Source organism: Trachypithecus francoisi, unplaced genomic scaffold, assembly GCF_009764315.1.
Source record: "Trachypithecus francoisi isolate TF-2019V2 unplaced genomic scaffold, Tfra_2.0 Lachesis_group15, whole genome shotgun sequence".
Lineage (NCBI taxonomy): Eukaryota > Metazoa > Chordata > Mammalia > Primates > Cercopithecidae > Trachypithecus > Trachypithecus francoisi.
Genome location: NW_022681460.1, coordinates 111,416,479 through 111,429,657, shown reverse-complemented (window position 1 = coordinate 111,429,657; position 13,179 = coordinate 111,416,479). Strand labels below are relative to the sequence as shown.

The 13,179-nt window shown below is 50.4% G+C and overlaps 1 protein-coding gene across 1 annotated transcript in view; it reads right to left on the bottom strand.

The window, feature by feature from the left end:
• TRAP1 (TNF receptor associated protein 1) overlaps positions 1–8,180 on the bottom strand; it is a 71,726-nt gene extending 63,546 nt beyond the window's left edge. The window contains exon 1 of the mRNA XM_033235919.1: positions 7,995–8,180. Within this exon, the coding sequence (XP_033091810.1) occupies positions 7,995–8,082 (88 nt within the window). The 5' untranslated portion in view covers positions 8,083–8,180. The remainder of the gene's footprint in view (positions 1–7,994) is intronic.
• Between the last annotated feature and the right edge of the window lie 4,999 nt (positions 8,181–13,179).

The window sequence follows — 13,179 nt, the reverse complement described above, 5'->3', positions numbered from 1 at the left end:
ACAGCACCTGATGAGAAGCTTCTTAAGCACGTCAGCATTCTGGACAGGAAGACCTGTATTCCCTCACGAATGTCTGCGTTCTTAGCTCTGGCATTTTCAACACTCACTGCTTCTTGGGGCTTCCTGTGTTCCAGAACCTGGTCTACCCGTTCTCTATGATATATTGATACTTCATTCATCGGGAAACATAACTCCTCAAACATAAAGAAAAAGAACAAAAAGGGAAAGGGCGCCCTGGAACACTCAAAATACGGGCCTGAAGCCCTCACGCTAAGCTTTGGTCATGAAGGACGACTAGCCCCACATGAAATCCATCTCTCTCTTTTTAACAATGTGATGCTAACAAGTTTCCCAGTCACATCTGAAAGGAGAGAACACCGCTCCAGACAAGCCTGCAAGTTAAGGCCACAGTAAGAGAGGCCAAAAATAAACAGTTACAATGCAGTTTTGATGTGGGGACACTTTACAGACAAAGGATTCTTCACATTTCAATGGGAGCCTATGTATTAAAACAGAAGACCAAAAATTAACACCCATAATAATGACCCTGAAAACATCAAAGCAAGGTTCAGTTATGGGCCATGTAATGATGAAGTGTTTCAGAAAGACTTCTCATGATAACATAAAACGAAATGTTTTCAAGTCAGCCTCATGGAAAATTCGCTTGAACATTCCATTGCCTGACAAATGCTGAAATACTGGCAAGCGTGAACTAACACGGCAACGTGCTGTCTTAACTTCTCCTTCAAGGAGCGTATCACTAACCTGACACATACAGTTACATTAGGACCCATGCCCTTCTATCTTGTTCTCAGCAGCACTGCTGTATAGCCTCCTGCTCTTCTTTAATATGGCATTTAATTTAGCTATCTTAAAATTAATTTCATATATATATATATATTGTTGAGATACTGTCGCTCTGTCACCCAGATTGTAGGCTTCAAGGGCTTAAGCGAGCTTCCCACTTCAGTCTTGTAGCTGGGACCATAGGCACACCCAGCTAATTGAAAAAAAAATGGTGTTTTAGGTAGTTGGAGGTCTCCCTAGGTTACCCAGGCTGGTCTCAAACTCCTATACTCACAGGATGCTCCCACCGCAGCCCCAAAAGTGCTGGGATTACAGGCATGAGCTACCAGGACTGGCCAATTTTTTACTTTCTAACCACATTTCTTAATTATATGGCTATTACGTAACTGAACCATTCTTTTAAAACCGATGATTCAGCTACACATCCTTTCAATTTACCTCATCTACAGGAATTCACCTGGTTAAAAAGCCAATGGCACGGCTGGGAACAATGGCTCACACCTGTAATCCCAGCACTTTAGGAGGCTGAGGCAGGCAGATCACAAGGTCAGGAGTTCAAGACCAGCCTGGCCAACATGGCGAAACCCTGCTTCAACTAAAAAAATACAAAAATTAGCCAGGCACAATGGTGCGTGCCTGTGGCCCCAGCTACTCAGGAGGCTGAGACAGGAGAATTGCTTGAACCCGGGAGGCAGAGGTTGCAGTGAGCCGAGTTCATGCCACCGCACTCCAGCGTAGGCAACAGAGCAAGACTGTCTTTAAAAAAAAAAAAAAAAAACTGGTGGCAGTAATACTCCCGCAAGTAGATACTGTTTCTCTAAGCTACAGCTTTTATAGTAATACCTAGTGGTTTTAGCAGAAATAACCGGCCACACCACAAACTCCCTGAAAGGTATTTTGTTAAATGCTATGAAACTACAGGGAAGCCACTCTGTGCACTAAGCAAAAGCAGCTTCCTAGCAGAAGGCAGGTCTTCAGCAGGACTAAGCAGGATGGTGGTATAAAAGTTCTAACTGGCTACACCTGTGGTACCAAAAACGCAATCCATGAACATTCTCTGGCTTTGAACCTAAAAGCACTTTTTACCTCGTTTGAGTGGGAATGGATACATTTTCAATCACTATCAAGATTCTTTGTCTGGCCCCAACTGCTGGGTGGTGGCTCACATTTGTAATCCCAGCACTTTGGGAGCCCAAAGCAGAAAGATGAAAAGGTCAAAAGATTGAGACCATCCTGCCCAACATGGTGACACCCCATCTCTACTAAAAACACAAAAATTAGCTGGCCATGGTGGCGGGCACCTGTAGGCCCACCTACTTGAGAGGCTGAGGCAGGAGAATTGCTTGAACTCAGGAGGCGGAGGTTGCAGTGAGCTGAGATCATGCCACCGCACACCAGCCCGGCAACAGTAAGAATGTGTCTCAAAAAAAAAAAAAAGATATCAGTATTTTGAGACAAGCAAGTATCACTGGCCTCAGTAACAGCCTCTTTCATGGAACTCGCCTTTGTCACATGTTATTTACTGACATGGGCGGCAGGAGTAAATGTTTATTTTTCTGCAGTTTTCTTATCAACTTGACACCCTCCCTCACCCCACCACCACCCCCACAAGCTGCATTCCCTCCCTTCTTGCCAAGGGGTAGCAAAATACTTGGGGATTTCTCTTTTGTCTTAGCTTAGGCCAACTACTCACCCAGTAACTAATAAACGCTTTGCTGATCGCTTACATTTGGATTGATGTGTTTGTTTCCAAGATGGAGTCTTGCACTGTCGCCCAGGAGGGAGTGCAGTGGCACAATCTTGGCTCACTGCAACCTTCAACCTCCACCTCCCAGGTTCAAGCAATTCTCCTGCCTCAGCCTCCCAAGTAGCTGGGATTACAGGCGCCTGCCACCACCCTGGCTAATTTCTTTGTATTTTTAGTCGAGACAGGGTTTCTCCATGTTGACCAGGCTGGTCTCAAACTCAAGTGATTCACCCACCTCCGCCTCCCAAAGTGCTGGGATTACAGACAAAAGCCACCGTGCCCGGCGGATGTGTTCTTTTTCAGGCACTCAGATAACTCAGTCCCCCTGGTCCTAACCAAACTGAAGGTCCTCCTCGTGGTCTTGGGCAGCTGGGCCACACTTTCCTCTGCCGTCTAAGTGCCAGCACCACGGCTTATTCAGACGACAAAGGTGTCGTGGACGCTACACCTCTAGTGTCATCTCAGCAACACAAAGAGCTGTTTCACAGAGACAGTGGCATCTGACCAGCAAGCACTTCTCCCCTCCACTCTGAAAAGAACGGCCGGAGAGCACTAGAAATTCACCTGAATTCTCCTGAAGGGTGCAGCACACAAGACATGGAAATCAAACAGCACAGTCTCCAAACAAAGGGAGAGCAGAGAGAGGAGGCAAAACCGGTCAACAAAATAAGCGCTGAAGAGGAGGGCGCAGCAGGCAGGCGCCGCCCGCAGGAGCGTGGTCCAGGTCAGGCTCTTTCTGGAAGATGAAAGAAACTCGCCAGTGCTTGAGCCCTGAGCAACATGAGGAAACCAGCTCTCCTGACCTTCCTGGCGCCGGCAGCTCACCTACTCTTACAACTCTCATTTCCAAGACAGGAATTCCAGCAAAGGCTCCAGCTTACAGAGAACGAAACGCCCACGACCTTGACGCCTGCACCAACCAGTCCTATCGTGGTTGCCTCACAGTCATGTTCTGGCAATTTCACGAAAACAAGAGCATCTGACACGACCAAGAGATGGGGCTCGGCGCCCTGGGTGATCGTGGCAGTCACCTGGTCATGCAAAATGACCAACCAGTCGCCTTACCTGCCTGACCACAAAATCATGTTTGTTTTGGGAGACGACATCGGCTGTTGATCTTTCCAGGCCTTCCCTCTCCTTTAGGAGGCAGCCTCACCCTTCTACTGGCACATCTGACACTTCTGACAGTTGGAGCTCCGACAAAAAGGTCTCATGGTGGTTTATAGTGTGTGGACCTCCAAGGACCACGTGGCTGGACTCCCCAAACACCAGGCCCAGGACTGGCTCTGTGACTGTCCTGAGGACTGTAGGACGAGGCTCCTACCCATAAGCTTGTATCTGACAGAAAAGACACAACTGCTAGCCTCATTCACCATCCCTTCTGCACACTCTCGCAAGTCTTTCGTCAAACCAATTATTCAGAGCCATCTCCTTACCCCTGCGCCTGCAGCTTCCCAGACACGGAGGCTGCTCCCTTCGCTCCAGTGCAAACACCCTTGCAGACGTGGCCCAAATCGCTCCTCATCTGTGAAACTTACCCTGAGGCAAGCGGCTATCATTTCTGCATTCCCTAATGTGCTGTCCAGGCCACCAAGATGGCCCTGGTACACTGCCCAGCAGTCACCTATGACCCAGACAGCAGGGTCACATTTTCTTTGAAGACTCAGGGGGCCTCTGAAATGTATTTGTTGAATAAACTGTTACGGGCAAAAATGACAAATATAAAGTGCACAAGCAAAGATCCTAGCCCACCCCTCACAGAAATATTCTGAGGGTAGGCCAGGCACAGTGGCTCATGCCTGTAATCCCAGCATTTTGGGAGGCTGAGGCGAATGGATCACAAGGTCATGAGTTCGAGACCACCCTAACCAGCATAGTGAAACCCTATCTCTACTAAAAATACAAAACTTAGCTGGGTGTGGTGGCACCTGCTTGTAGTCCCAGCTACTCGGGAGGCTGAGGAAGGAGAATCGCTTGAACCCAGGAGGCGGAGGTTGCGGTGAGCAGAGGTTGCACCACTGCACTCCAGCCTGGGCAACAGAGCAAAACTCCGTCTTGCAAAAAAAAAAAAAAAAAAAAAAAGACAAGATATTCTGAGGACAAGTGACTGGGCCTGGCAGTGTCAGGGGTCAGTGAGGCCTGAAAGGGTAAGAGGGCTGAGCTCATGGGTGAGTGAGGTAGGGCAGCATGGGCGAGAGGATTCCACAGATACAAGACGTATACAAGCGAGGCCAGGCACATGCTAGAACCTGGAAACACTTTCCCAAGAGAAAAAAAATTCGAGAAGTCTGGATTTTCTATGTAGGTAGATCTGCCTAAACCATTCTTTCTCCTCTGTTGCACAAGACAAGTATTGTCTTAGCTAAATTCACTCATCATTCAATCAATTCAAACAATTTACCTGCCCACTCATCCACACAGGTGACAATGGCAAGGGCATCTGCAACACAGAAGACTGCCAAGAACACGTTCCATTTCTTAGACTCAGGCAGAGGAATGCTTGAACCACTGCACCAGGACGAGAGGACAGAGATGATTAAGAAAGAGATCAAGGGCCAGGCACGGTGGCTCACTCCAATAATCCCAGGACTTTGGGAGGGCGAGGTGGGTAGATCACGAGGTCAGGAGATCGAGACCATCCTGGCTAATACGGTGAAACCCCGTCTCTACTAAAAATACAAAAAATTAGCCAGGCTTGGTGGTGGGCGCCTGTAGTCCCAGCTACTCGGGCAGCTGAGGCAGGAGAATGGTGTGAACCCAGCAGGTGAAGCTTATAGGGAGCCAAGACTGCGCCACTGCACTACAGCCTAAGGTACAGAGACAACGTCTCAAAAAAAAAAAGAAAAAAAGGAGATAAACAGAATTAAGGCCAGGCTCCATGGCTCATGCCTGTAATCCCAGCACTTTGGGAGGCCAAGACGGGCGGATCACGAGCTCAGGAGATAGAGACCATCCTGGCTAACACGGTGAAACGCTATCTCTACTAAAAATACAAAAAATTAGCCGGGCATGGTGGCGGGCGCCTGTAGTCCCAGCTACTCCAAAGACTGAGGCAGGAGAATGGCGTGAACCTGGGAGGCAGAGCTTGCAGTGAACCGAGACTGCGCCACTGCACTCCAGCCTGAGAGACAGAGCAAGACTCCATCTCAAAAAAAAAAAAAAGGCCGGGCGCGGTGGCTCAAGCCTGTAGTCCCAGCACTTTGGGAGGCCGAGACGGGCGGATCACGAGGTCAGAAGATCGAGACCATCCTGGCTAACACGGTGAAACCCCGTCTCTACTAAAAAATACAAAAAAAAAACTAGCCGGGCGAGGTGGCGGGCGCCTGTAGTCCCAGCTACTCAGGAGGCTGAGGCAGGAGAATGGCCTAGACCCGGGAGGCGGAGCTTGCAGTGAGCTGAGATCCGGCCACTGCACTCCAGCCTGGGTGACAGAGCGAGACTCCGTCTCAAAAAAAAAAAAAAAAAAAAAAAAAAAAAAAAAATTAGAATTAAAATGTCCCTGAGCTGAAAACTGACATATTTTCCAAATGTAAGTGACAGTGCATGATACAGAGCACGAATCACAAACAGCTGCGGACGCGAGACCACAAACGACAAAGAGAAAAAACCTCAACCTCCAAGGAGGAAAAAACCCAAGTCAGCTACAAAAGAAACAAGAACCAAATTAATAGGACAGTTGGCCGGGCACAGTGGCACACTCTTGCAATCCCAGCACTTTGGGGGGCGGGGCCGTCAGATCACTTGAGGTCAGGTGTTTGAGACCAGCCTGGCCAACATAGTGAAACCCCACCTCATAAAGACAAGAAAATCAAACAAATAAATAAATAATTGATCAGACAGCGGTGCTAGAAGAAAGCAACAGCATCACTTTCTGAGGGAAAATTATTATTATTTTTGTTGTTGAGACGGAGACTCACTCTGTCGCCCAGGCTGGAGTGCAGTGGTGCAATGTCAGCTCACTGCAACCTGCGCCTCCTGGGTTCAAGTGATTCTCCGGCCTCAGCCTCCCTAGAGGCTGTGATTACAGACGTGTGCCACCACATCCAGTTAATTTTTGTATTTTTATTAGAGACGGGGTTTCACCATGTTGGCCAGGCTGGTCTTGAACTCCTGATCTGCCCGCCTCAGCCTCCCAAAGTGCTGGGATTACAGGCTTGAACCACTGCGCCCGGTCACAAGGTATGCTTTTATAGGCGACTGGTTTTGAAAAGACATACCATTCAGCGTTGAAGAAAATATCTTTGTAATAGGCAGTCTTGATGCCTGCTAATGGGGATATAAATTGATAATGCCTTCTCGGACAATTTGGCAGTATCCGCTAACATTTCAAAAATGCGTAGCCTCTGAAACATCAGTTCTAAAACTCTAATGATGTAAAGCTAAAGAAATACCACACGTGAACAAATATTTAAGTACTCATCCATTCTATGCAGCATTGTAATAAAAATTAAAAACTTAAATAATCTTTATTGCGTCCATTAAAAGGACAATGTTTAGGCAAACGACAAGTCCATCATACAGAATACTGTGTGGTCACTGGAAAGCACGTGGACCTGTGTCCACTGAATTGAAAAGATGTGGAAAGAATGCTGGGAGAGTTAAAATTTTCTGGAGCACAACGTACCACAATGCAAACATGGTTTAGGCTTTTTAGAGTGAAAACAGTTATACGTAGACATTTATGTTTACACGTGTAACAGTGCGTACAGCCCCAAAGGACCAAAAGTGTTCAGTGCTGTTACCTCCGAGTGGAGATTGGGAAAGCAGAGGTTAGGGTCATTCTCTCTTTTATTGGCGCATCCATCAATTCCAGGCCCCGAGGACAACACTGCGTCAACGACATCGAGTCCACCTACTCTGGAAACCCGGGTGACCGCCGTTGGTTTTGTTCACTACGGCGTCCCCAGAACCTGTACTGTGCCGGGCACTGAGCGGGCGCTCACATGTGCGTCCAATGAACGAATTAACAAATAAACAGTCAGTGCGCTACTGGGGGGCGGGGAGGGGTAAAGCACCATCCAGGGAACTCGCACGATCACCCCGAGTGAGTCTGTTCCCTGCAACATACACCCGCAAAGACTCCGCGCTCCGCAGCGGCTCCACCTGCTCGTGTGCTACCTGATTGGACCTGAAGCTCCAAGAGGGAAGACGCCGCGGCCGCTCCGCCCGACCCCGCGACGCCCCCAGCCCCGACCTCCTTCAAGGCTCCGAGGAACCGGTGTCGAGAGGAGTGCAGCCGAGAAAAAGGCAGCCCGGCCGGAGCTGGCGAGGAGTGGAGCGAAAGGAAACGCGCCTGCAGATATTGGCCTCGCCGGACCTCCCACGCCCGTGAAGCAGGTGCTGGTGCCGGCGCCTCGCGCCCCGGAGCACCTAGGAGGGACGCCCCTGCAGTCTTCGTGGCCCGGCCCGCCCGCTGCCCGTCCAGCCAGGCCGCCCTCACCTCCCGGGGCAGCCGCCAGCGCCGGCGCCCGCAGCAGAGGCCGCAGGCGACGGCCCCACAGCAACAGCGCCCGCAACTCGCGCGCCATGTCGTCCTCCCAGAGCGCCGCGCACAGCCACGCGGGACCAAACAGGATGGGACGGGACGGGACGAGGCCGCGCGGGGCGGGGCCTTCCTCGGGCGCGGGGCGGTGACGTCACGGCGGGCGCCGGGCTGTCCGGGCAGCTGCCTGGTCTGGCGCGTCGCGGGGTACGACCCCTCGCGTGGACAGTCGGGCCTGGGGGCGGGGCCTCTGTGACCTTGGGTCGCGTTGTCAAGGGCGACGGGGCCTGCGCGCGGAGCTGGGGGAGGTGGCCCCGCCGCCCCCGGCCCACGCTTGTCGGCTGAGCCTAGCTGTGCGCATTCCTGGAACGGGGCGGATGTCAGTATCCACGCGAGAGTGTGGAGGCGTCGTCGGGGAAGAAGCAGTTCCCGTCTCTGCGACCTTTGTGAATCCCAGCCATCCGTATAGGCCTCTGCAAGTCTCTTGCAAACCAAGCCTGGCCAAAAAGCTAAAACGAATGAGGAAGGGAATTCCACGCTTGACTGGCTACACCAAAACGTGAACCCAGTAGCCAACACCACTAGGAAAGCTGCGGTTATTCCTGTATTCCACTTCTCTTGCCCTTGTCGAGAAGAGTCAAACTAAAATATTTGGAAGTTTATTCTGAGCCAAATATTAGTGTGCATGGAGGGAGGCAGAGTCTCAAAAGGTCCTGAGAACTTGTGCCCAAGGTGGTTTGGGTTACAGCTTGCTTGGTTTCATACATTTTAGGGAGACATAAGACATCAGTCAATACATGTAAGACAGGTTAGTTCTGTGTGGAAAGGCAGGACAACTCAAAGGTTTAAATACTTAGAGGTCATAGGTGGATTCAAAAATTTTCTGATTGGCAATTGTTTCAGAGTTGAGTTCTGGCTGAGCGGGGTGGCTCACGCCTGTAATCCTAGCAGTTTGGGAGGCTGAGGTGGGCGGATTGTCTGAGGTCAGGAGTTCGAGACCAGCCTGGCCAACATGGTGAAACCCCATCTCTACTAAAATACAAAAAATTAGCCAGGCAAGGTGGCACCTGTCGTCCCAGCTCCTGGGGAGGCGGAGGCGGAAGAATAGCTGGAACCCGGGAGGCTGAGATTGCAGTGAGCTGAGATCGTGCCACTTGCACTGCAGCCTGGGCGACAGAGCTGAGACTCCGTCTCAAAATAAATAAATAAATAAAAGTTGAGTTCTACAAAGCTGAGACTCCATCTCAAAAAAAAAAAAAAATAGAGTTCTACAGACCTGAATTAATAAAAAGAGTGTCTTGAGTGAAGATAAGGGGTTGTGGGCACGAGCATGGTGGCTCAAGCCTGTAATCCCATCACTGGGAGTCCGAGGTGGTCGAATTGCTTGAGGTCAGGAGTTGGAGACCGCGTGGGCAACATGGTGAGACCCTGTCTGTACTAAACATGCCTGTATTGGATGTGGTGGCAGAGGCCTGTAATCCCAGCTATAAGGGAGGCTAAGGTGGGTGGATTGCCTAAGCCCAGGAGGGAGAGGTTGCAGTGAGCCAAGCTCATGCCACTGAACTCCAGCTTGGGCAACAGAGCCACACCCTGTCTCAAAAAATAAAAATAAAAGCAAGAGGTTGTGGAGACCAAGGTTTTTTTTTTTTTTTTTTTGAGACGGAGTCTTGCTCTGTCGCCCAGGCTGGAGTGCGGTGGCCAGATCTCAGCTCACTGCAAGCTCCGCCTCCCGGGTTCACGCCATTCTCCTGCCTCAGCCTCCCGAGTAGCTGGGACTACAGGTGCCCGCCACCTCGCCCAGCTAGTTTTTTGTATTTTTAGTAGAGACGGGGTTTCACCCTGTTAGCCAGGATGGTCTCGATCTCCTGACCTCGTGATCTGCCCGTCTCGGCCTCCCAAAGTGCTGGGATTACAGGCTTGAGCCACCGCGCCCGGCCAAGGTTCTTATTATGTAGATGAAGTCTCATAGATGCCCACCCTTACAGGTAATAGATGACAAATGTTTGCGCAGATGTTTTCTATTCAAACCATTAAAAGTTCCTAGACCCTCAGCCAATCTCTTCAGAATCAGAAAAAGACCTGGAAAGGTGGCCTGATGTGGTGGCTTATGCATATAATCAGCACTTTAGGAGGCCAAGGTGGTCTTACCACTAGAGGTCAGGAGGTTGAAACCAGCCTGGCCAACATTGGCAAAACCCTATCTCTACTAAAAACACAAAAATTAGGCCGAAATACAAAAATTAGGCTTACGCCTGTAATCCCAGCACTTTGGGAGGCTGAGGCGGGCAGATCACATGAGGTCGGGAGTTCAAAACTAGCCTGACTAACATGGAGAACCTTTGTCTCTACTAAAAATACAAAAAGTTAGTGAAGCGTGGTGGTGCATGCCTGTAATCCCAGCTACTCAGGAGGCTAAGGCAGGAGAATCGCTTGAACCCAGGAGGTGAAGGTTGCGGTGAGCTGATATTGCGCCATTGCACTCCAGCCTGGGCAAAAAGAGTGAAAGTCTGTCTCAAAAAAAAAAAAAAAAAAAACTTACCTGGGTGTGGTGGTGTGCACCTGTGGTACAGCTGGGACCACTTGGGAGACTGAGGCAGGAGAATTGCTTGAACCCAGGCGGCAGAGATTGCAGTGAGCCAAGATCGCACCACTGCACTCCCACTCCAGCCTGGGTGACAGAGCAAGATTCCGTCCCAAAAAATAAAAATAAATAAATAAATTTTAAAAAACCTCCTTTATAATGTTAACGCTGCTCAGTTGTGCCTCATTTCCAAGGGGAGGAGCGTATAACGAGGCATGACCGACCCTCTCCTTCCAATTATGGCCTGAACTAGTTTTTTAGGTGTCTTTGAAATCCCCTTGGCCGAGAAGAATGGTCCATTCCGTGGGTTGGGGGACTTATAATGTATTTTTGCCACCCGGGCACGGTGGCTCATGCCTGTAATCCCAGTACTTTGGGAGGCCGAGGCAGACGGATCATCTGAGGTTGGGAGTTTGAGACCAGCCTGACCAACATAGAGAAACCCTATCTCTACTAAAAATACAAAATTAGCCGGGCGTGGTGTCACATGCCTATAATCCCAACTACTCAGGAGGCTGAGGCAGGAGAATCACTTGAATCTGGGAGGCAGAGGTTGCCGTGAGCCAAGATCACGCCTTTGCACTCCAATCTGGGCAACAGGAGCAACCATCTCAAACAAAAAAATTAGCCGGGTGTGGTGGTGGGTGCCTGTAATCACAGCTACTCGGGAGGCTGAGGCAGAGAATTGCTTGAACCTGGGAGTCAGAGGGTGCAGTGAGCCAAGATCATGCCACTGCACTCCAGCCTGGGTAACAGAGCAAGACTCCATCTCAAATAACAACAAAAAGAATTTATTTTTGCCTTACACCCTGCTGGAGGTTAGAGTCTCGTTGAAGATTCAGACCATAAACCCTGGTCTAACATTTGGTCCAGACCCAGCTGCAACCTCATAATGCCGATTTCCCAGCGCCTCCTCAGTCCCGGAGTGGGGCCCAGGTGGCTCCACTGAGGTTCCCAGGTAATTCGGAGGCACACTGAAAATTCACTGCCATACTCCAATAACTGTACAGAAATAGTGACTCCAGCTCGTGGCAGGTGCTGCAGAGAAGTGCAGGAGCCAGGAGAGTGACCTCCAGAGGGGCTGGGACAGAGTTAGGTGTTGGAAGAGGATGTATCAGGAAACGCTTCCAGGTGGAAAGTGGCAAGTTTCCAGCTTAAGCAATTGAGAAGGGGAACAGAAAGAGGGTGGGCAGATTTGGGTGGAAGAGCAGGGTCCTCTCACCTGGACCACTCCAGCAGCCACGACAGGCCCCCTGCTTCCACTCTCACAGCCTCCCATTCTCCACGGCAGCCAGATCATACTCCGTCTCTCAGATCCTCCAGTGATCCCCCTGCCAACACACATGCATGTCCTTAGAATTCTTTCCAGACTCCTGCCTCCTCCTATAGGCCTGCATGGACCTGCCAGTGTTCCCCATCACCACACTCCAGGCAAAGCCCTTTCCAGCATGTGCCCAGGGAATGGGGGCAATGTTGGGGGCTGTCTTGGCTTCACATTTCATCCCTTTTTCACCACATTCAGGAAATCATCATTTTTTTTTTTTTTTTTTTGAGACGGAGTCTTGCTCTGTCACCCAGGCTGGAGAGCAGTAGTGCGATCTTGACTCACTGCAGGTTGCACCTCCCGGGTTCACGCCATTCTCCTGCCTCAGCCTCCTGAGTAGCTGGGACTACATGCGCCCGCCACCACGCCTGGCTAATTTATTTTTGTATTTTTAGTAGAGACAAGGTTTCACCGTGTTAGCCAGGATGGTCTTGATCTCCTGACCTCGTGATCCACCCGCCTCGGCCTCCCAAAGTGCTGGGATTATAGGCGTGAGCCACGGCGCCCAGCCGGACCTGTGGCTTTTTAAGGTACTGAGGGATCCAAGGCATGCCCTAAGATGGCCACACACAGATTTCAGCCTCTGCGTAAACCAATAATCTAGAAGGAGGAAAACAAGTTTACACGCAGAGAAACTTGACTTGAATTAGTGGAGAATCACTGGGAGCTGCTTTTGGAGGGAAAGGGAAGAATCCCCAAGTCTCCTCTATGGCCAGTGTGAGGCTGCCCATACAAAGCCCCTGCCTTCCGCGGGGGTCAGCTGAGGACCGTGACAAATGCCCGGTGCTGTATGCACAATAGCCAAACTGTGGAAGCAACTCAGGTATCCATGGACAGACGAATGGGTCAGCAAAATATGGTCTGTTCATACAATGAAATATTACTCAGCCATAAAAAGGAAGGAAGTGGCTGGGCGAGGTGGCTGACGCCTGTAATCCCGGCATTTTGGGAGGCCAAGGTGGGCGGATCACTTGAGGTCAGGAGTTCGAGGCCAGCCTGGCCAACATGGTGAAACCCCGTCTCTACTAAAAATATAAAAATCAGGCAGGCATAGTGGTGCATGCCTGTAGCCCCAGCTACTCGGGAGGCTGAGGCAGGAGAATCACTTGAACCTGGGAGGTGGAGGTTGCAGTGAGCCAAGATGGTGCCATTGCCCTCCAGCCTGGTGACCGAGCAAGACTCTGTCTCAAAAAAATAAAATAATAAAATCAAATAAAGAAGCCAGGAGAGACCCTGTC